The sequence below is a fragment of the Panthera leo genome, chromosome A2 (assembly GCF_018350215.1).
Source record: "Panthera leo isolate Ple1 chromosome A2, P.leo_Ple1_pat1.1, whole genome shotgun sequence".
NCBI lineage: Eukaryota > Metazoa > Chordata > Mammalia > Carnivora > Felidae > Panthera > Panthera leo.
In genome coordinates, this window is record NC_056680.1 from 89,613,883 (window position 1) to 89,638,691 (window position 24,809).

Genomic DNA, 24,809 nt, shown 5'->3' on the forward strand with positions numbered 1-24,809 from the left:
TTGGTTCACGAATGGCAACCAAGTCCATTTAAAAAGCAAGATTTTTTGATAAAATTTTTCAAGCAGCAAGCTCTGCTGCCAGGGAAAACCGTAAAACAAGACCTAACCAAAATAAAAGGATAAATCTCTCTGCCTATTCAAAACCAAGCTTCAGAAGAAAGTTTCTAACCCCAAATCAACTGAATTTAAAAAAAATCATAAGGAAATATCAAGAAATAATTCAAGATTTAAAAGGGAAATTATGGTGGAAGTAGGCTGAGAGGCGATTTCAGTGAAGCAAGAAAGACACTCTTAAAAATACTTGGGTCATTTCAAAAATCAATCTTATAACTGGTTGAAGACTTGGTAAAGCAAAAAGAAGTCTTTTGCAAGGACTTCCAACTCACTGACTTCATTCATCCAGAACCTGCCTTGATTGATCTGTCATGTTCCTCCCAGAGCGATGGAAATGATTTTCACCTCATCCATTTTTCCCTGTGGCGCTCTATTCTTTAGCACATTGTGAGCATGTCGGCTGGAAATGTACAGATCAACTGTACAGTCCACGTCTAATTCAACCTTTGCAGGTACATGAAGGAGGAAACATATGTATATGTGTGGATTGACCTTGGCAGTCAGGCAAAGAGAAAACAGTCCTCTTTAGCCCACCGTTTCCCCCTCCTGCAGGGTTTTCCAGAGCCCTTTCCACCCGGACCTTGTGAAACCATGGAAATATTTCATTCACTTGAAAAAATAGTCTGCATGATGGGCCGGAGATAAATGGACTATCGAGTTACTGTGAAGGACAGGCGGGACAGGAAATAAGTGAGAGTCCCTACCCAGCTATGTTGAGCTATCTTTGAAGAAAGGTGTTTCAGAAGATGAGCCAGTGGTAGAAACAGTAGAATGAAGTTTCAGTTTCAGCTCTGCTCAGGCTTTGCTACCTAAGTTCATTCCTGCCTCTGGACCGATTTCTGTATTTTTAAGGTTAGAAAAGTAAGCTCTATCGGTAGTTTCCAAATCTAGATACTCATCAGAAGGCTTTCAACTATATTTTTGGGTCCCAGCCCAGATCTTTATCATCAGAATCATAAGAAATAGGGCCCAGGATATGTATTTTCAAAAAAATTCAGCTCGGGAATGGTTTGTAAGTTACTGGATTAGACGCTCACTAAGGATCATTTTTGTTGTGTATGTTGTATGCCCAGCGCTGGTGTGTCATTTGAACAAAGGACAGAGAAGATGTGGCTTTTACCCAAAAAAAAACTTTAAATGTAAGTAAAAAGCAGAACTCCTTAATTATTCTGGTTTTCTTTTACCGAGTAACAAGCCACCCCAAAACTTAATGGCTGAAAATGACGTTCCTTTTTCTTATGAATCTGCAATTGAGGCAGAGCTTGGTGAAGACAACTCATTTCTCCACACATTATATCTGGGGCAGCTCAAGATTGGGGGCTGTGTCCCCTAAAGATCTGTTCACAAATGTCTGGCGGTTGATACCGGTTGTGTGCTGGGACCTCAGCCAAGTGCTACGAACTGGAACTCTTACACATGACCTCTCCATGTGGCTGCTTTGCTGCCTCACAGTAAGGTGTCTGGGCTGTAAAGGTGAGCATCCCTAGAAAGAGAAAGCAGTGGGAGCAAGAAGTCTTATCACTTTTCACCACCTAGCGTCATTAGGCATCCCTAGGAAGTGGCACTTCTACTGCATTCTCTTCATGAGGAAGTCACGAAATCCTGCCCAGGTTCAAGGGGAGGACAAGTAGACCCCAACTCTTGAGGGGAGAGTGGCACCAGACGTATTTTTGGAAAATAAAATCTGCCATGCCAGTAAATAAAACAGAAGATTATGATGGCAAATAGTGGAGGGTAGTAAGAAATTGGCTGGAGAGGTACAGTATACAAGATTATAAAAGAACTTGAAGAGTTTAGATATGCTACGTAGGAAATTGAGCCACTGAAGGGTTTAGAGCAAAGGATTCTGATTGAATCCATCCCGGTGAGAGATGTATACTGTGTGTGAATGAAGGTGAGCTTTGTAAAACGCTTTAGGGAAAGTGTTTTACAGGCCTGGAGAACTCAGTTCTATTTCTTCTCTGTGACTTCTTACCATTTCTATAGCTGTAAACTTCAAAAGGAGGACAATGGGAGCACTTTGGGGTATCTACTATGTGCCACAAGAACCATCGGAGGCCAGTATTATTGTTCCCTCTTGACAGATGAGGTGAATGGAGTTCAGAAACATTAAATAACTTACCCAAAGTCAAATAGCTTATAATTCCTAGAGCCGTTATTAAAGCCCAACCAAGTCTGTCTGACTACAAAGCAAGAACTTTTCCTTGCTATGTCATGTTCATGGCGATGTCATGTCATGTCAGCGATGGCTTCATCGCTGGGAAGATGAAAATTATGTTTTATGCAAAAAAGATAAATAATGTAGTAGTCCCTCTCTACCTATGGTTTAATGTCAGGTAATAGAAATGAAAGCAACAGAAAAATTCAAATAAAATTCTCTGCTTTGGGCTTAGGGTAAGAACTTTTTGAGAGACATTGGAAAGGCAGAAGCTATATCCCATGACACGACTATCTGTAATACGGACTTCCCCTATCCACACACAGAGACATACCTAAGTGACTCAGGAAAGCATATTCTCTGAAGAACCCAAAGAAAACCACAATAAAACACAATAAAACCCCAATAAAGTGGGGGAGAATCTGTAGAGATTTTATGGTCCTTCATTATTATTCCTGTCGTATCAAAAAGCGTTCACGCTTCCTATTTCTTCTCCCATGAGGCTGCATATACTGTTCTTATTCAGAAATTCAATCTGCAACCTTGACCCCACCCCATCCTTGTGTCCAGGGACAAATTAGAAGGCTGACAATGCTAGTTTTTTGAACTTTTATAGCAACTGTTCATTCCTAGGCACCTAAAATGTCCTCTATTGATTGGGAAAAAAAAGTTTGTGATATGATTCTTGCCAGTGGAATCTATACTATAATAAGAGCCTTGTGGGTATAAAAAATAAATCCAGCACTAGGACTGCAGGCCTACTGAGGGGCTGGGGACCAGGAATCCTGAGGGCTAAAAGGGAGTGGTAGCACCTCCTCCAAATTTATCACATACACACTAATGCACTAACACATTTCAAGTCTGACCCAAACCAATTCCAAATGTAAGGTCTCCTCAAAAGGAGAGCTGGCTGAGACAAAGGTAATGAGATATTCCACAGTAATTTCTTCAATCATTACAGAGCACATCCATGAGCATTACCTCATTTAAGTTCACAAACAACAGTGCGAGGTAGGCACCATTAACATTATACTACAGATGAGAAAACTGAGACACAGAGTGGTTTAAGATCTTAAAGCAGCTTGGCAATGTTAGTGCCCCAATTTAGCCCCTCTTGTGAATGCATGACAAAAGTCTCCCTGCCACCCATTATGGGCACTGCCCCCCGTGCCTCACCAGCAGCATGTCACGTGGACACACACACACACACACACACACACACACACACACCACTGAGAGGATGTTTGTGGCTTAGAGTGGCCCAAGCACCACGTTAGAAAATGCTAAAGCTTTTCTTCAAGGAATGCGATAGAACATATGCAATGCCATAAACTCTTGGCCTCTGTAGCAGCCTGACGTAATATTGGTGTCTCTCCCAGATATTGTGAGGCCCTGAAAAAATTGTGGAGGGCTATGTTGTTAATTCTGCTCTGAGATCATGAAGAACTTCCCACTGCTAGGACCCACCAAGAGGAAGTACTTCCCAGAGAAGTATGAGGCTCAGAAGCAGGAGTCACAAAGATTCTCCAACAAACCACTTGCCATGAGTTTCAACTAGGGAGGGAGCCAGGGAGGCCCTCAGCCTGCTGTTCCCACACCTGCAACACAAGGATGTAGATCAACACCGCCATCTCAGAGGTGAGGTCCCTCCTCCTACAATGCTTGTCAGTGTTCCGGTGCAGGAACAGATGAAGAAGGGGTCAATATGCTACTAAGGAATTCATAGGACCTTCAATGGGATGACCAAAGCAAGTGCAGAGATAGATTCTCTACCTCACTGAATATGATGTGCCTTACAAAAGACACAAGGAAAGCACTCTTGGAAGTGAACGGTACGGTGACCAGCAGAAGCAGAAATGGGCTCTGCTTTATTCCTCATGCCCAGGCCCTGTATCTCCTGGTCAACTGCCCGTGTTGGTTCCCTCTGCCGTGGCCAAATCTGAGTACACTGCCTGTCTCGGCATTTCATGGCCCAGTGTGATAAGTAGCTGATTTATGATGGGAAGGAAAGCCAGGCTCTCTCATTTGCATATTTTACCTTATGGAAATTTCCCTCCCATCTCATAACTCTCCCAGTGCTGGCATTTGGGTCATTTTCTTCTCCAGTTGGCTTTGTTAAACAGCAGCAAAATGTCTGGGCGTTTGGCCACAGCAGAGGGGCAGGCAATGCTTGACTGAGATAAAGTGCATTTGACTTGGCAGGTGTGCCCAAAGCCCCTGAGGGCAGTGGGAGGTATGCTTTATCTAATTATTCACGGCCCTGCTGCGGGGGTAGAATGGCGCATTGGCCCAAGGATAGCGAAAGGCCACTCTCATTTTAGCACTGGCCCTCCTTGGAGAAGGCAGACCTGGGTAGAGAACATCACCCTCCAAACCGGGAAACTTGGACCCCAGAAAATCTGACTGAAAAACAATAGAACCAGAAATCTCTCCCAGACAACTGCAGCCACCTAGGATCCGGGACTTGGTGCCACCTCTCTCGGTGACCTTGGAGAAGGCACACAGCCTCGCTATGCTTTCAATTCCGGCATGACACGAACGCCTTCCTGCATAAGTGCTCACCAAGAACTGAGGAAGCTAAGAAATTGGATGGTTTCGGCGAGAATTTTTTGGACAAAATATGCCACGTCATCATTACAGTAAAATGAACGCATACTCAAGTTTTGGATACTCATGGCTGGGAGGAATTTTTTAAAGAAGGGCCCATCCCCACAGTTTCTGAAAGAAATCTATAGGCTGACAAAAGGAGAGGATCTTCTTCTGTGTAAAGTTGAAGATAAAATATCTACTTGATTAAGTGAGCTTGCTGAGGACAAAGGCTGTCCCATTTACCTCTGTATCCTGAGTGCCTGGCATGTAAGCACACTGAGTAATACTGTTTAAACAAATGGATGATGGAAAGGGCCAAATTAGAACTAGCTGGCTATGTCTATCCATACTTAAAACAAACCAGGCCCCCAATGAGTATATTGCTTTTTCCTTTTCTCCTTGCTCTTTTCTTCCCTCTTTGCCAACAACACAAAGCTTCTTATAGGTAGGCATCAAACATTAAATGTTTTTCTAGAGTATTGAGTGCCTGACCCTATTTTCTGATGCTTTCCTCATTTAGTTCTCTGATCTTTATACTTTGACTAATTCGCTTGTGTTCCATCCTTGGGGGGAGGGCGTTGGACAAATGAGACAATAGCAGCCTGTTCAATGTATCCCTACCCCTGGGAAACCAACCAGACATACGACTAACAGAGGGTCAGTCGTGGGGAGAAATATATATATATATTTTTAATGACTTCAATAGAAATTTATGCTGGATTTGGTAGGAGAGCAAAGTGCTGTAAAGTTAAATAGACAGACAACTAGAATTCCAGAAATAATTGTCACCATAAAATGGAGAATGGGGGAAAAATGTGCAAGTCAAAGAATACCTTAGAAATCATTCAGTCCCACCCCTTTGTTCTACGGATCAGAAGACGAAAGCTCAGAGACCATCCAAGGGCACACAGTTGATCAGAATCCAGCCACAGCCTTCACCACCCCTGTGTCACCTCCTGAGCCAGGATGAATCCCTCGCCTGATGCATTTGCTAATGCCAAAATGGGGAAAGCTGATTTCACAGGGCTTAGATCACTTTACTCAAAAAGAATATTGGACAAAGATCCAGCGGTATTTTCAGTGATTCTTGGATGAAGCAGACCCTTTGGAGTCAGCTTCTTTGAATAACAGGGTTGGCAGACATCACACACCTCTGGCCTGACAAAAATCAAAAGGAGCCAAGTGCCCCATAATGGCTTCAGATTCTAATGTCGACTCTGTACTGATTTTGTAGAGTAGAGCAATGACCACTGACACCCTTCAATGCAGACAACATGCTCAGAGAGGCCTTCGGACTCATAAACTCGGTTCCAGTCCTGTCTCTGATTTCAAGTGATTTAATAACAGGGACAAGACCACTCACTGCTCCTGGCCCTCGGGGGAGCTGGAAGAGGCATTTTATAAGTTCACTTCCACACATAAGTGTCCATGATTCCATTACGCATACAATTATCCTGAGAAAAGTTGAAGCAGGTCACCCTTGAGCCATGTGGTGAAAAGTTAGCTGCCACATCAGCTTCACAAAGTTTCAGTCCACTCAACAAAAGCATGTCTCATCCAGAAAATGTGCTCTCCATTAAAGCTTCTAACCTTACTCCCTAATATGTATCAAAACAGAATGCATAACACACCTTCTAATATCTTGGGGGTAATAGAGATTTCAAACTATTTCTTTAAAAGAAAGTTGACAGAGGTGTCCTGGTGGCTCAGTCGGTTAAGCGTCCAACTTCAGCTCAGGTCCTGATCTCACGGTTTATGGGTTCGAGCCCCGTGTCGGGCCCTGTGCTGACAGCTCAGAGCCTGGAGCCTGCTTCAGATTCTGTCTCCCTCTCTCTCTGCCCCTCCCTTGCTCATGCTCTGTCTCTTTCCCCCTCTCTCAAAAGTCAATACACATTTTTTAAAAAAGATTTTTTTTAAGAAAATTGACAGGAGATTTTTCTCTGTTTCAGGCCTATTTTCTGTGAGCCCATTTGATTTTATAAAAAGTCTTTTTTCTTCCATGGGCAACCACGGTATTTAAGATCTTTAGCCTTCTACATAAATCAAAGCCTCTTTTCTCCTTATAGGTGTGTTCTCTCAACTCTTTCGTTTGTCCACATCGTTAGGCACCAAAGAGTTTTAGCCTCAACCATATCCCACAGAGCCCAAGTATAACACCAAGTGAGAACTGAACCCCTCGGGAAGACCCTGTTGTACCATCCTGGTATCGTCCGCTCTGCTGGCCAGCTCAGCTCTCCCCACGTCTGGCTTCTGCGTCCCACCCCGGGTCACATCCTCAGTGGTTACAACCTAAACTACCAGCTCGGGCAGCGTGACTATAACCAACTGTTTCTATTAATGATTTCTTCAAGACCCTGTCATCGTTCAACAAACACGGAGCTGCTCACTGCGGTCGTTGTCAAAGCAGCTAAATAGCAGGATGCACTTTGGGGCAGCTCCCGCTCACTTCCGAACCCCTGGCTCGGTCAATTGTGATTTCACAGCCCAGTGACCGCGCGGCCCGGAGCCGAGGTCTTTGGCGGGAACGGTTGGCTTCCCGCGCTCGGCGCACTGTCCTGGTTCCTGTCGCCCCGTGTGCCTCGTCCTCGTTCAAACGCTCAGCTATGTGAAGGAGCTGCCAGCCTCTTCCCTTTCTTTCCTCACCTGGCAGGAGAGAGCCTGCGGATACGCCTATTATTTTCCTTTTTCGCTTTTGTTTTAACCTTTCACTTTTTCACCTTGTGCTCAGAGCAGCAGCGCGTGGCCAATAGGCGCTTTGTATTTTACAGCTGGCCACCCTCGTTCCCCGAGATTAAGCAATAGAACCCCTCGTTTTCTGCCTTGGCTCACTCACACCGGTGTTACCCCCACCCCTTCCTGCCCCCCCCCCCTTTTGTTTAACTAACTGTCCCCTTGGGAAGGGACATGATTTTCTAATGGAAGACATTCATCAGCAGGAATTCCAAATCACGTGGGGGGGAGGGGGAAGTAAGAGGTCTCTCTTGAGAAGAAGATGCATTTGAAGAAACTTGTGCAGTCTGCTACATCCACACATGTTCCCAAACATGCGCCACACACACAAAGGAGATTTTATCGGGGGGGGGGGGGGGGCGTTCCTTCACAAAGTTTCAAAGCCACACTCTACAAGAGGAGCCACACTCCTTATCGCGTGGAACTCAGATTCTTCCTATGAAAACTGAGAGGATCAAGGGGGAGGCTCAATGATTCCCAAAGCTTTCCCACTACAACATTTCCCCCCTCAGATTTTAAAAACAAGGCACACACTTTTCATTGTGACGCAGAGAATAATGGCCTTTTGGAGGAAGGGGCACTGGAGCTACCGCATGATGAGCTGCTCTGAAATTTCTCATGGAATTAAGCGGCAGGCTCCTCCTTCTCGAGTTGTCATCAAAGCAGCTCAAAACCCTCAGGAAAGCTAATCTTCTCCCTTTGTCTCACCCATGACGGAGAGAGCGGCATTGTTCTTGAATCCACATGTCGAGCCTCCAAGCTCTCTAATAATGCACTGCAGAAGAGCTTCAGAGGGCAAATGTTTAAGAATTTGTTTCAGTCGACAGGAAAACATCGTTCACACGCTCAGATGCTAACGTTCTAGCAAGGGATCTCACCTAAAACCCATGCAGCGTCAGTAATATTTAAGGAAATCCACACGCTTGTTCTTTGTGCAGTTTTCACTGAAAGATACAAATATAACTAAGATGTGGTGTTTCTCATAAAAAAAAAAAATAATAATTCCAAGCTCCTTTGCTAAGTCTTACTACAAGTTTTGTACCTAATGAAGAAATGATGTTTTCAAACAAAAACCGCTTTCCCCTGGGTATTCAGTGTTCCTCTGGGTGTCACGTGAAGGGCGACCTCTGTGTGTCCTACCACAGATCCTACAAAGTGGCAGCCCTCCTATTGTGAAACGGGTCGCTGAGAGGCTGTGGAGGGGCATGCTTGGAGAGTTCTGCCTCCATACCACTGGGATAACTTTGCCTACAATTTCACAGGAATTGCAGTTTAGGGCTTTCAAAATTTCCCAAGGTTATTACGCCATATGCATGCTGAGCAGCAAGGTGCAAATGTCTCGTGCTAAGCCACAAGTTAAAGAAACATCTGGACAGTGGATGGAGTTGGCTCCAAAGATGGCCCTGATGAGAAGGCTAATAGATGCCAGGTGTGGAAACAAGTTCATGTCCAAAAGTCCCCTCCATGGTTAGGACCATTTCCACGTGTCATGGCCTAGAGGAAAGAGTCCCCTGAAACTAAACTGGGACACGTATAGACTTGAGACAAAATGCTTTTGAGGTTGTAAGACTGTAGGAATGTAAGGTTAGCCAACACAAATGTGTTCAAGGAAAGAGAAACATTAGGAAGCCGCTGCAAGTGACTTACATGTCATTTCCTTCTTATCTGCTTCTCAGAATCCTCTGGGATATTAGGATGCGATTCTCCAGAGCAGGGCATTACAAAAGGAGGGCCAGAGAACTGGGAATCAGACAGATCTGTTCCACTACTGAGTGACAGGAGTCCTGAGCAAGTGGTACTTAAGTCTGTCCCTAAGCCAGTTTCACTCATCCCTTTACAACAGAAGTTTTGGGAGGAGTAAAGGAGTATATATGTAAATGAGTATGAGTTCAAAAAATATTAGTTACTTTTTCCATTCAGGAAGGAAGGATCTAGTGAAAAAGAAACTAGGGTGTATTGTAAAATGTGAAACAAAAGAGAAAAATATTTATTTAGTTAACAAATTTTTTTTCGCATACCTGCTACGTGTGGCCTGGCAAAACGTGAACCATCGCCAAGAAGGACGATACTGACCTACACAGATCTGCTGGTCCTCACAAGTGTAGTTATGATAACTGGTTTGTGTGCATCTTGCCAGGGAGCGTGCACCACAGTTTAGGACCAACAGTATGCTTTTCAAATATGGACTATGACCCAACATGTAATATAAGTGTCCTCTAGAATAATGCAACCTGGACAAATCAAATGAGGTCGACTTTCCTAGTCCCATGAGCTAAATCACTGAGTTAATTTGTCAGATTTGGAAAAATACGCTGAGTTAAGAACGCAAAGGAAAAGTGTAAAATATTGTCTTTATGTTTCCTGGGAACTAAAGAAAATGGGCTGTAAAAGAGAAAGAAGTGAACAGGAAAAGTGGGGGACACTGGTCATGCTAAGACTAAATTGAGAGAGACAAGTGATACCTGAATCTGTTCAAGCGGCCACAGGTAACGCCTACAAGTTTAGAGTAGTATCCTGAAAGGCTGGATGGAGAGAAGACAGGTATGTGAAACCCAATACAAGCAGGCTCTCGCAGTCAGAACCACAGATCAGTGGAGATTGATGCTATCCCATGGTAGCAGCAGGGAAAAGAAAGCCAAACTTGGAGCTACCATGACCAAAACAGCAACCGGGATTTAAGGAAAGCTTGAGTTGAGAGACAACAATATGTACCTAAATGATTAGGATAGAAGAATAATGAAAATCAGCTTTCTATACAATTATTTGTGACCTTTTTAAATAAGAGTCCATTGTAAATAGCAATAGGGAGAAATTGGGAGCATTAGGAAGACACTAGAAGCAGATGCCTGCATATATTCTCAGGACTGCTGCCTACTCCATTTCGATATTGGGCCACTGGGTTGATCTCTGTGGGCATCGGTTTCCCAGGCATCTAAAATGCCCCCAGACCTCACAGAGGGCAGGATGGGGACACTAAAAAATTAACCATATCTAAAAAGGACAATAGTATCTGCAGCCCTTGGAACTGCCCTGACAGTTAGCCGCCCTATCCTGCAATGCTAATCTAGCCCCATCAGTGCGGTAGAGGCAAACAATTATGGCAACGGGAGGAGGCATCTTTTGGTCCTTATCAGGTCTGGCCCATCGGTGGGCTTTGCCAAAATTAGTGTGGGTTACACATCCCATTTAGTGTTTAATGGCCATCATCGCCTCAAGAAAGCATACTTTATTAAATTCAGCAGGGATGATATCCTACTCCTTCTTCCATCCTTAGAACCCACCAGAGGGCCTAACCCATAGAGATACAGGAAGTGATTCTAAAGAAATTATTGAGCAGAATTTCTTGAACACTGGAACACAATGAAGTCAAGGATTAATTCCATTCACTTTTCAGAACTCAAACTGTGAGAGCAGCAGTTGCCCCCCCCCCCACCCCCCTCAGAATGGGTTCCTCTGATGGGACCTCACCGCTGGTGCTCCCATCCAGCCTGAGCTGGGAAATCACAGATATCATTGTCAGGCTGCATGTGACTGGTGTATTGGTCGATTGCACTCAGCTTCCTGATTTCTACTTCCATAGGAAAGGAAGGAAAACAAAGTGGCTAGCTGCCAGCTATAATGAGAAGGAGGCCTCTGCAGGGCGAACACTCACTCCCAGCGAGGAAAGGCCCCTCCTTTTACCCCAGGGCCTCTCACCAGGCGGTAAGGGATTCTCTCCTGAGGGTACACGTCTTCGTCAATAAGCCCACAGTTGCAAGTTTATGTCATTACCCCTGTGGCCAATTTGTCATACACAAACATTAAAAAAAAATACACAGCTGCTCTAGGCACTCTTTTTCACTGTAGCCTTGCTTTCTCATTGTAAATTTTCACTGAAGTGTAATACACATGCAGAAAACCGCATCGTCATAATTGTGCAACTTGATGAATTTTCACAAACACCCCTCCTCCCCCATGAAACAAGAACCCGGATCAATAAGCAGGAAGTTACCAGCACTCACGAAAGGCTCTCACGCTTCCTTCCAGGCACTAACTTCCCACATCCCCAAGAGGGAAATCCATCCTGACTTCCAACACCATAGATTATTTTTGCTTGGTTTTGCCTTTTATACAAGCAGATTCAGACAGTGTCCACTCTTTTGTGTCTCACGCCACTCTTTTCTTGCCTGGGGAAAGGGGCCTTTGTGTAATAGCAGAGCACCATAATTTCATGCTGGTAACTTGGGGGTGACTCGAGGAGAAGAAAGCACACCCCGAGGCTGTGTCATACGAGGGCTTTGTGTCACTCTTTGTCTTTTTTAAGATACAGATAAAGTCAGAACCAGTTTAAAAGTTCAAGCTAGGCAAGAGACACGTTAGTCCTGCTGGTTGAAAATCTATGCCTCCAGTTACAGCTACATGGTAGAAGCTTCCCGCATTTAGACGTGTGCTAAGACACAGGGATCAGTTCTCCCTGAAAATCATGCAGGGCCTGGAAAAGGAGGCAGAAGGCAGCCCAGGCTTGTAGGCACAGACACTGAAATTACCATGGAATTTAAAGAGTAATAATCATTACAGCCACAAGGGCCCAAACCCTTTGTATCTGAGGCACCGACTCCGCAGGACAATGAAAATTAAGATGATCTGTGGACAGAAACTTAGACATTCTGCTCTTAGTGTACAAGTCAGCTAATAATGTCCTAGTCCAGTCTGACTCAGACCAAGAGGTGCCCAGCCCTCTTTCAGTAAAACTCAGTATGACAGGAAAGGATCAAGAGAGCAGGGATGAAAACGTGTTTTTCAGGAGAAACGGAATAAATCAATTTGCTAGGAGCACCTTGCATCTTTTTCGTAGGTGATTACTTTCCACTTTCTCCTGGCATTTTATGGTCTCTATCACCCATAAATGCCAAACAATCCAGAATTTACTGGACACCTAGGAGCTTTTAGGTCCTACTTTGCATCATTCGGCAAGCCAGTGATTCCCCCACATCACATAGCTCCTAAACGTTAGCCAGGAGAAAATCAGCGTCATAGAGGATTACCACCAGGTGGTTCTGTTCACTAATTGAGAAAATTAAGACTAGACAGTCAAAAGCATCAATCCTGAAACAACACTGGCTTTGAACCAGAGGTGGTTATGTGGAGAGTCCAGAATACCCCCCAGTTTCATTGGAGCACATGGCAAATTATCCTCACTATCAAAAATTTTACCAGTAACTAATCGTCATTGAGCTAATGTTTTGTACTATTGCACTTAATCTTATAAACAAGCCCATGAGAAAGGCACTGTTATTGTCTCCATTTGACACACATGTAAAATGAGGGACAGAAAGGTGGTCACATGCTGACTATAAAGTACACTTAAACATTTGTTTAACTACAGGGCCCACATTGTAAAACACTGACTTTCAAACCTTCTTTTTGACCATGAGCCAGTAAGAAATTATTTTACATTGTAACTGAAAACATACACTCATATGCACCCAAAAAAGTTTTAGAAGATAATCCTCAGCCTTACTACGTGCCTTAGATCAGTGTTTGGGCATTGTCTACTCTCCTTTCAATTCTTCTGCTTCCTTTTAAAATCTTGTTGCCAATTCACTAATGTATTTCATGACACGTGAACAGCTTGTGATCTTCAGGTAGAAAAAACACTGATCTAAGTAAGGCATGATGCTATACTGCTTTCCCAGGCTTTTCCTATTTGATTCCCTAGGAATAGATTTTTAAGAGCATACTGTTAAATATACCTCTAGTGGTGTGCTGGTAAATGTTTAAGAACCAAACCTGTAGGATTTGTGAGGACAGACTGACTGTAAATGTTTACTAATTTCTGCAGTGTAAGTACTCCCATCATGGTTAATTTGATGCTATCAACGTGGTATCACTGAACACAGAATTGGAAATAAATATGTATAATTGGCCCTGGACACCTCACACCAGACAACTAAAGCACATCAATAATTTTCTCTAAAATTTTTCAACAAAGAAGAACTGGAAAAAAAAAACAAAGTTTTAAAGTCACATCAGAGACCAGACAACTCTATCAGGCTGGAGATAACTTGTCAATGGCCCTTAATTGCCTGGCATATAATCATCTATTTGATGAGGTGAGGATTATCTTAAGCCCCGAATTTCACAGTGGCTGATATGCACAAGTTGTTTCTATTTGAGTACGGAGTTCATAAGTGCTGTAACTTGAAGAACACCAGTTAGGCCCTCATACTGAATTGCATGTACACTGAGGTATCTAAAATTCCATGATTTAAAACGTTTCTCTTGTCTTAAGACAATGTTTTGGCCCATTAAAAATTTGAGCACCCCTAAATGGTTAATAAACTAACATGCATTAATGTGCTAAAAACTGACGGCTTAATATATCAGATTGACTTCACTTGTCATAAGTAAGAGTTTTGAGAAAACTGGAATTCTGGTAAGAGTATAAAGGCAGGGATGACTGGAGTAGTTGCATGTCTAGGAAAAGCCATCCATAGGCAGGCTAACACAATGGGAACCATCATGAAGCCTGGGTCCATCTGAGATTCTGGACAGAATCAGTCATCTATGGAAGGGCATGCCTGAGCAGGAGGAAAACTGTAGGATTAAATAAAATAATTGACACCTAATATTAATCACAGTTTCTGGCATAAGGTAGGTGCTCAATAAATTTTAGTATCTTTAATGGGAAGGGAATTGGAACAGAAGGGAGGTTCTATTCAGGAATCATTTAGTGACACGTGACAAATTTCAAACTGACTTAAGCAAAAGAGGAATCTGCTCTCTCTAGGAAATCTAAGCTGGATTAAATAGCACATATGACATTGTTAGGTTTCACCATTTCTCTATCTCTTGGCTTTACACCTCAGGCTCTTAATTCATGGTGGTAAGATGGCTGCCAACAGCTCTGGGCTTATATCCATTTCTCTACATCACTCTAACAGAAAGAGGATGTTTTTCTCCTGGTAGTTCTAAAAAAAAGTTTTCAGATTAACCCTAGTTGGCAATGACTTGGTCACAGACTCATCCCGGAACCAACTGCTGTGGCCAGAGACATATCACATTCTGGTTACTCATGGGTATCACCTATCAAGCCAGGAATGGATTCACCTTGCTTTATGAACATATGTATTGGCTCCCCAAGAGAAAATGTGGTACAGTTTCTAGAAAAAATTAGAAATGGATGCTAATTAGTCAAACTACAAAGCAAAATCCCTTTTTGTTCTAACTAATGACAATTTTGCTTTAGAACTAAAACTTCCCCCAAATTTACCACATTGGATTCAGCAAGTCAATTCAGGAGTGATATTCAAAATGTTTAACAACTCGTCTCATGTTATGAAAATGGACAGGAACCATACTCTTGGCGCTGGAACCTAGAGACCCTACCGTGCCAGAATTTGACACTTTTATTGCTGGGTTGTGAGGAAATTGGGAGAATTGGTGGAGATACACCAGAGGAGAAACTAGAGCCACCAGGAAAGTGGAGGAATATTCAGAGGGCTTGGTGGATTTACTGTTCACCAATTACATGGAAGTATTTTAATATTTTAACAACCAATCCAGTTGTACCACTGTGTTCCAGCTGTGTTTCATCCTTGACAAAATCTGTTAGCAGCTATATAGTAAAAAAGAATGTGCTATTCGCTATTACCTGTCTTACTGTCAGAGGCACGGCCTTTGAATTATGAGATTGTTCTTTTAGCAGAAGTACTGTAGAAGGTGCAAAAAGGTTTTCAACTAACAGGATCTAGGATGGATGCAAACATATACAGAAAGAAGTAAAATCAAAGTACAATAGACAAAATGGTAGTGGGACTCATCTTTTCTAACCATTTTTTATTTGTGACAAATATAGTTTCCCTGAACTCATTCTAACAATGCCTGGCAGCTGGACTTAACAGATCTCCTATATTAACCCATGCATTTACCGTTTCTGGTGCACTTCACTCCTTCCTATACATTTGAATTTCCATCTGGTGTCATCCTCTTTGAAGTAATTCCTTTAACATTTCTCATAGTTTAAGTCTGCTGGCAATGAAATCTCTCACTTGTAGTTGCCTGAAAAATCTGAATTTCACCTCAATTCTTGAAGCATATTTGAACTGGAAATAGAATTTTGGGATGCCTGACTGGTTTCTCCCCCCAAGAACTTTAAAGATGTCATTCCATTGGGTTATGGCCACCACTATTTTTGATGAAAAGTGAGCCTTCATTCATATTGTTACCCTGCACATATGTGCCGTTTTACTCTGTTTTCAAAGTTTTCCCTTTACCTTAGGTTTTAACAATTTGTCTATGATTTGCTATATGTGGTTTTATTTGTATTTATCCTGCTTACGATTTGCTGAGCTTCTTGGTTTTGTAGCCTTATGCTTACCACAAAGTTTGGGGTATTTTCAGTCACTATTTCCTCAAGCATTTTTTTTTTTCCTTCCATTTTTTCTCCTCTCTTTCTGGAACTCAAATTACATGTGTATTAGACCACTTAATATTGTCCAACTGAACATTGAAGCTTTGGTCAATTCTTTTCAATGTCATTTCTTTCTGGTCAGATTGGATCATTTCTTATCATCTATCTTCCAGGTTTTTATTGACTGTTTTCCCATCTCCAATTTGTTGTGCCCCCTCACACACATTTTATATATTTAAATACAGTAGTTTTGTGTTTTTTTTTATAGTTTCCATCGTCTCATGAGATTTCTCACCTATTCACTCATTTCTTTAAATTTTTGAACATATTTACAATAGTCTACTTATAGTTCTTATCTGCTAATTTCAAAATGTGAATCATTTCAGGGCCTATTTCTATTGAATGCTTTTTCTCTTTACTCTGGGTCACATTTTCCTGTATTCTTATATGTCAAACAATTTTTTATGAATATAATTTATTGTCACATTGGCGTACATACAACACCCAGTGCTCATCCCAACAAGTGCCCTTCTCAATGCCCATTACCCATTTTCCCGTCACCCCCACCCCCTATCCACCCTCAGTTTGTCCTCTGTATTTAAGAGTCTCTTGTGGTTTGCCTCTCTCCCTGTTTATAACTATTTTTTCCCCTTCCCTTCCCCCATGGTTTTCTGTTAAGTTTCTCAAGATCCACATATGAGTGAAAACACATGATATCTGTTCTTCTCTGACTGTCAAACAACTTTTGATAGCATATTGGTTATTGTGGGATTATACTGAAGGCAGTCTAAATGATGTCATCTTCCTTTAAGAGTTTTGAGTTTTGCCTTAGCAGGCAGTTAAGTAACTGGTGAATAATTTTAGTTTTGTTAGACTTAGTTTTAGTCTTCTTAGGCCAGGTCTTTTCTAGATGTAGTCCTATGACATGTCCCTTGTTCCTGAGCTTGGCTCTTAGTTGTAGAGCATAGCCTTTCTGGAAATTTGACTGAAAGTATAATAATGCCTGGTGTGGTCTCTCCACTCAAGGTGGGTTAGAGTTTCATTAGTTTTCTGATATGCATGACCTCTGATATTGACCTTTATCTCAACCCTCTGTAGGCAGGTGATCCCTGCCAGGCCTCAAGGAATCTCACCCCATATATGACATGACTAACCTTTGCACCACATAGATCTCATTCTCACCATCTCTGTGCATCCCTCTGCCCTACAAATTGCAATCACTTCAGAAGCCAAGAACTCTAATCTCTGCCTCTGAGGTCAACGAGGCTGCCCCTGCCCCAGGGCAGAATAGTGTTCCCATGTAGAATGTTGGGAACTTCACAGAGTAATCATGGCAATTCCTTCATGTGTTTCTTTCTCTCAAGGATCATAGTTTGCCTTATACATTTTGTCCATTTTACAGCTATTTTCAGCTGGAGGGCAGATTCAATACCAATTACTATGACTGGCCAGAAGCAGAAGCCAGCTATAGGTATTCTAACAACTTCATTTAGCACTAGGCAAAGATGATGGTCTTTCAGATGTTTTATCTTTTACCTACTGAGGAAAATTTAAGAGATCCATATGATATTTTGGGGAAAACACATAGGACATATGTTGATATGTGTTCTCTTTTGTAAGGCTTTATTGGGCAATAATGATGAAAGCTTCCTTAGATACTAATTCTATATTTACTTCCCACTACTACCTTAAACAATTTGCATTACAAATTTCTCTCTCTCTCACTCTCTCTTCTCAGCAATAGATAATGTAATTCTTTCTCACCAGGCAGCAGTAAAAGTTAATTCATTGTATACAAGAGAAAGGACTGTATACACACAGGACATTATTAATAGCAGTCACTTGATAGATCACATGGCCAACTAGTAAAAATGTTCTCCCCTGAACAGCATTCCTCCATTTCTTCTCCTTTGCCATTTTGTCCAGAGCTAGAGGGAAAGCTTTTGACAAACCCAGTTTCTGTACTCTCTGTTCATGCTGACAAACCTATAACTCCTCTTAGATTTGGCAGCTTCTAAGAGGAAACGGACAAAGGTAGACTGCAGGGAATTTGGGGAGGCTCCAGTTCCAAAGCTTTGTAATGAGGTTAGGAAACTTGAGGATGAAAACCAGCTGAAATGGCAACACAGATACTGCCTTCACACACACGCACACGTACGCACACACAGGAAAATACTGCGCACGTTGGTGTTTAGAACAAGAAAGATTCACTTTGAATTTTTATTCACTCACTTTGAATAAATCTTTCATATATATTGTACGTGGAATGAATCAAGTTAGTATTATTGATTGGAAGTAAATTAGCAGCAATTACCCTAAGGACCCAAGTTTAACACAATTGTACATCTGTTTGCCTACCTCATAAAAACCCTTTTTTTCTAAATTCAGAGGATTCAAGGAAATAGGATTTGTGACTTTGTAAGGGGCAGAGGGGTCAAAGTTCAAATAGTGGGCATTTCTCCTTTTGGCCTCATCAACCTCTCTTTCCGGCTCTCATCCCAAATGGCAGCATCTCCATCTTCCAGAGAGCCACCTAGGGTTTGGGGCTGCTTCTGTCTTCTCTGTGAACAAAACAGGCTCACACATCAAATCTAAATACATAGGCCTGGCCTCCACTCTTCCGCCTTGTCATTCATGCATCATGGAACCTGACCTGTAGGTCCTGTGTTGTTTTACATTTTTCCTAATCTCCCTGGGACCACCAATGTGTGTCCTAACCTTTCCAATTTCTCAAGCGCTCTCAGCTTTTCTAGTTTTACTGCGTATCTTTTTCCTTAAAGCAATTCAAAGTCACAGGAAAATTGAGAGCTATTTGGGTCAAGTTTCTCTAGTGCCAAAGTTGCATCTTGACCTATTATAATGTCACTTTGGGGGAGGGGGGGGGCGGTAGTGGTCTTCTCAGCTATCTTCTTCATTCCCTGCAGAGAATTTCTAAATTATTTTTCCAATCCTCTGACTGATCTCTCAAAAACCTACATGCTCCTTGGAATTTATCATTTAACCAATATTTGACAAATTTATATGTGAGGCACTATGGGAAGTACAGAAATGTCTAAAGCACTGTCCTTGATATCCAATAGCTTACAATCTAATGAGGAAGAAAGAAAGAAAAGAACAAGTTGTTAAATTTGAACTTAAAAAAACTATGCAAATAAATATTAAAAAATATGATCATCATAAACATAGCACAAACTATGGGAATTCAGCAAATGGAATTAGACCACCTTACAGCTAAAGTAATTTAAGCTAGAAATTTTAAGTAGATTTGCTAAAAATGATTGGATTTTAAATAGTCATCTACTCACAATAATTTCTTAAAGGATTCTGGGAAAAATACATCTGTTGCACAGTAAAAATAAAGGAATTAGAATGCGTATGACACATCCTGCTATTAAAAATGTCAGAAAGCTACAACCTCTGTTTACCCAATCGAAAATGGCCGTTCAGGAACAAAGACCATGTCTTCTATTGCCTATAATTCTGGCAGCTAAAAATTTTATAGCTAAATTTACAATCAAATTTCATATGCTGTCACTAACCCTAAAATTTCTCCAGATCTTAAGGGTTTCTTTCCAGGGGAGAGTGGGCATGGTGGCTGGTGTTAGATCTTCCCTGAATAAAAGACTTATTCATTGAATCAAACTGGATTTCGTTTTCGACACTGTGTCCCTGGGCAAAGTCAAGAGAGGAAGGAACGTACACATTAGCATACGCAGAGTATACAAATGCTTCTTGCCCACGTATTCCAGGGGTTATATTCACAGCGAACCTCTGAGATTCTATTAATGCACCGATTAATAAAACATCGGTGAGCAGGTTGCCCGCAGAGAGGGCTACACATGCTTGTTTAGAGTTGACACATCACTCATCATCCCTGAACAGAGAACTTTGAGCACAGAGCTGCAGTCCTCCCACTGCATATGAATGTGGCTGCAGTAGGGAGCCTGTTTATCTGGGGGATGTGCCCCTGGCTGATTTCTAATGAAAGGAACCTGAAAAGAAGTGGCTGCTGCCCTTTCCCCCAATCCGATAAGGTGTTACTCACAGATAAACCGTTGCATTAAATTAAGCATGTTTGTCTGTTTTTCAATGCTAAATTTTGATTTCCTGTTCTTTTAGTTCTTAGGGCTTCATTTTAAATAATGCTAAGTGTCTTTAAATTATTCATGGCCCTACGGTCTTAATCATTTTAAATTTTGCTTTAAGGAAAAGGTAAATAAGAAAATATTAAGACAGTGTATTTAAGCATTACTCTAATTGATTTTTAATTTGTAATTCTCCAAGACTACATTAAAAGTTACTTAAAGATGCCTCGTCAGAAGGCTTAAAGGAAAAAGATTTTACACAGTGTTGTTGTCAGTCAACTTGTTTTTAAGATCTGTATATCCACTTTTTAAATGTATATGATATACGTAATATGTAATGGATTGCATTTAATAACAATTACCATGTTAAAAGAAACCCATGGTAAATTTATTTGGAAGATTTTCATAAATGGCGGAGATAGTTGGTAGAAACAGACACGAGTTCCTTTCCGTCCCTTTTGGCATAAAAACACCTAAGCATTTAGAATGTTATTCGACAGCAGGCATAATGTTCACTTGCTTGCAATTACAGTGTATATTCTGCATATCCAGCTCACGGCCTAGCACACACATAGTAGGTGTTCAATAAATATTTCATGAGTGAATGCATCTCTGATGCTTTGAAAGAGGATAATATGCATGTTCCTAATTTAGTATTCTCCTCGCTGAAGCTTTCACTGAAGTAAATGTAGGTCAGCCTGAGGCCACATCTCTCCTACCTTCATAGGGGCCCGCCTCAGCAGGTATTTGTATTCCTTCCAAATACAAAGGAAGCATTTTTCTCTGGCAACTTCACAAAGTAGTACCTACAGTTCTACCTGTTAGTAGTTCTACCAGCAAAGTAATAGGAAAAGAGCACCTTGAGATGACAGGGTGGGCGATGAAATAAAAGAACCCCTTTCTCTACTTTAGTTCCCCTTTACTATGCCACAAATAAAATAGTCAAGAGTCATCTGCAAACATACTAGTCATGGATGTCCCTGTCCCTTCAAGGAATTTTTTTTGAGTATCTTCTGGATTGCAGGCAGACATTATGCCAGGTCCTGGATACACAAACATAAATAAAATACAGCCCCTACTTGTGAAACAGGTAGACTAATATATATTATTACTTTCAGTGTAATGTGATGTTGCCTTTCAAGTTGGCTTTGGACAACAGGATTTTCTTTCTTTTTTTTTTCTTAAGTTTATTTATTTACTTTGAGAAAGAGAGAGAGAGAGAGCATGAGCAAGTGGGGGAGGGGCAGAGAGAGAGAGAGAGGGAGACAGAGAATCTTGAGCAGGCTCCATGCTGTGAGCACAGAGGCTGACATGGGGTTCAAACCATGAGATCATGACCTGAGCAGAAATCAAGAGTCAGACGCTTAACCAACTGAGCCACCCCGGCACCCTGGCCAAGAGCATTTTCTTAAGAGAGAATTAAGCTTTCCATAAACTGTAAGGTCGTCTTTACTCTTTGAGTAGTCAAACTTTCTACTGACCCAAGAGATACCTACCTGTTTTTCAGATACACGGTAAAGTTGTGTTGATGACCTTCTTTTAATTAGCTCTTCTCTTTTATTAGACACATAAAACAATTATTTTATAGAGCAATTTCTGCTTCTTTATCATTCATGATAATGATCACAGTGTCTTTTGCCTTCCATGGCAGTGTTGCTTCAAAGGGAATTACACACAGAGATCAAAGAGAGACCAGAAATTGATATGAAACATATATATATATATATATATATATATATATATATATATGACAGTATAAACTTTTTTAAAAATTTATTATTAGGGGCTCCTGGGTGCTTCAGTCCATTTAGAGTCCAGCTCTTGGTTTCTGCTCAAGTCATGATCTCACAGTACAGGGGATTGAGACCCGCATTGGGCTCTGCACCAACAGAATGGAGCCTTCTTGGGATCCTCTCCCTCTTGCTCTCTCTCTGCCCTCCTCTCTCTCCTCTCTCTCTCTTTCAAAATAAATAAATAAACTTAAAAAGATTTTTATTATTAGACTTTCTAGTGCCCCGTGGCAGATCTCCCGGAGAGGCTCTGGGCTCACGCTGCGCGTTCCAATGACTGCTGCTGTCATTGCTGAGGCTCACACCTAAATAAACAAAACAAAACCCGGATGACTCACATGTCTCAAGAAAACAATCTATCACTTGCTTCATGCAAAAGGAACAGAAAGCATGTGGAAAGCTGGGCTTTAAAGGGCAATGCAGGTGTGCCTGGGTGGTTCAGTGGGTTAAGCGTCTGACTTCAGCTCAGGTCGTGATTTCCCGGTTTGTGAGTTCTAGCCCTACGTCACGCTCTGTGCTGACAGCTCGGAGCCTGGAGCCCGCTTCGCATTCTGTGTCTCCCCCTCTCTCTGCCCCTCCCATGCTCACGCTCTGTTTCTGTCTCTCGATAATAAACAAACTTTAAAGAAAAAATTTTTTTAAAAATAAATAAAGGGCACTGCTAACATGAGAAGGGAGAAATGTCAAAACTGTTAAAGTACATACTGAACTAGTTCCTGTCTCTTTTTTTATTGTTGGGTTTTGATTTTTTTCTTCACGCCTTAAAAATCCTCAATTTTGTGCCATTTTATTTATTCCCAATGAGCAAAGAAACGAATAAGAACTATAATAGTAATAGCAAACATTTCTTGAACTAGCTACAGTAGGAATATAAAGCAGGATTTGAGCAGAGAAGGAAGAGAGGCAAAAATTCTTGGCCTTTCCTGGTAGTGATTATTGAGTCTTTAATGATAAGTGGGTGTTTGCCAGACAGATGGGTATAGAAGGGCATTCACGGCAAAGGGAAAAACATGAGCCACACCAGGCGCCATCAACATGCTAGAAGTCCTCTCAGGTAAACATAGTTCAGTAATGGCTGAGGAGCAGAGGTAGGAGGGAGCAGACGGGCCTGGTGAACAGTAAGGCTTGACAGCTAGCCAGGGACAAGATTCTGGAGCACAAAGAAGTAAATCCTTCAACCTAGAGGCTGAAGGAAGTCAGTACAGACTGGTAGGAGACGGGCCATTCTGAGCGGCAAGTAAGACTCTGCATTCCTTGAGTGCCTCCTCGGGTGGGCCACCATTCAGATGACGAACATTTACCGACAAAGCTGACAGCACACAGCTGGTGCGGTTTTCGGACATCCTGACCAAGTAGAAGACCAGCCCGGAGGACCCCCTCCCTCGTCAAACACCACCAATACACAATCACGTACAAAAGCAGGAGAGCGGGCAGGTACACCAAACCGCACACAGAAACACGCAACAGCACCCTGTCAGGAGAATGTTCCAGGAATCTCTGCCATCACCTCTCTCACCAGACTCTAAAAATAATGAGCTTACCTCATCTGGGGAGAAGGGTGGCACACAGGCGGCACGAGAGGGCTGGCCGGTGTTTGCTCCGGTGCTAAGTAGGTAGGTAGGTAGGTAGGTCTGCTGGCTTGTGTACATGCAACTGGGCTACTTCACACCAGGATTCTGGAATGTTCCCTAGGAAGACCCCAGTCTACTGTCAAAAACATGATTATCACGGCAGGGCTTTGCCTGCATCCTTGAAGGTGCGTTATGTTCTACCCTATAATGTAAAAAGAAGCTTGATTTCTGGAAGCGTCCTAAGCCACAGTCTACTGCACAGACCCCACCACTGGTAATCACTACACCCCTCTGAACGTGAGGCCACATCAGGAGTTGCCTAACGCTGGCTGGAGGAGGCAGCTATCGGCGGCAATTGGAACTTTCCCCCATCACCTGCAGTCCAGGTGATACCATACAAATTTGAAAATGTACTTGAGTAAGTTTATCTTTTCCTAACTGATAAAAACGTGCCTTGGGGGCCGGCAGCAGGTCTGTAGAACCTCCTGCGATGGTCGGTTGTGTTAGTGAGAACAAGAGCCTAGCACGGAGGGGTTATAAACAAAGAGGTGGCGTTGAAGGAAGCTAATCAGGTAAACTTTACAGGACTTAGTGGCTAATTAAGGGTGGAAGCGGGGAAAGTGGGAAGGGCTCAAGCTTGCAGGTTCCCGGCATGAGCACCTGGATACAAAGAAGATCCAATCGCAGAGATAAGCGAGAGTCTATAACCTACAGACCTTGAGGTGTCACAGGGATGTGTAGGCAGGACTGTTTAGCAGGCAGCTAACCTAGGAATCATTTCAGTGAGAGCTGAAACCTTGACAGTGGATGACCGAGCCTGGGGTGGGGAGGAGGTGTTCAACAATGAAATTTGAGATGTAGAAGAAAGAGAACAGAAACCTAGGAAGCTGGAGCAGGTAGAAAGTAGTCAGAATTTCAATGAAGTTCAAGTCAAATGAGGCCTACAGTGGGGTTAGTGGATTTGAAAACTTAGCAGATCAGTAGTAGCTTTTTCCAGAGCCGCCTTTTTTTTTTTTTTTTTTTTTTTTTAGAGCAGTGAAGGCAGAATCTTGATTGCAGCGGGCTGAGAGTATCTAGAATAAAGGAAGGACAGGAATGTGATGGCAGAAATGCAGAAACGGTGAAAGAGTCACATGGGTGTTTTGTTTTGTCCCCAAATGGAAAGAAAAGAGTGAATAAAAAGGGCTGGTCTATAAATGTAGCTGAAGGAGAAAGGATACAGATTCAATCCAAGTTACTGCCCTACCATTGACTGACCAGAGTCAATGACCAAGTAGGTGAAGTACTGAACTTGGCATTAGGAAAACCAGAGTCTAAACATCACCTCCATTCCAGGTACACTTTGACTGGTCGCTTCACTGTTTTAGTCCTCAGTACCCA

At 42.2% G+C, this 24,809-nt stretch overlaps 1 protein-coding gene across 1 annotated transcript in view; it reads left to right on the top strand.

The window, feature by feature from the left end:
• Positions 1–11,034: 11,034 nt before the first annotated feature.
• The window catches only part of GRM3 (glutamate metabotropic receptor 3), a 112,411-nt gene continuing 98,636 nt past the window's right edge, over positions 11,035–24,809 (top strand). Inside the window, exon 1 of the mRNA XM_042927334.1 lies at positions 11,035–11,293. Within this exon, the coding sequence (XP_042783268.1) occupies positions 11,035–11,293 (259 nt within the window). The remainder of the gene's footprint in view (positions 11,294–24,809) is intronic.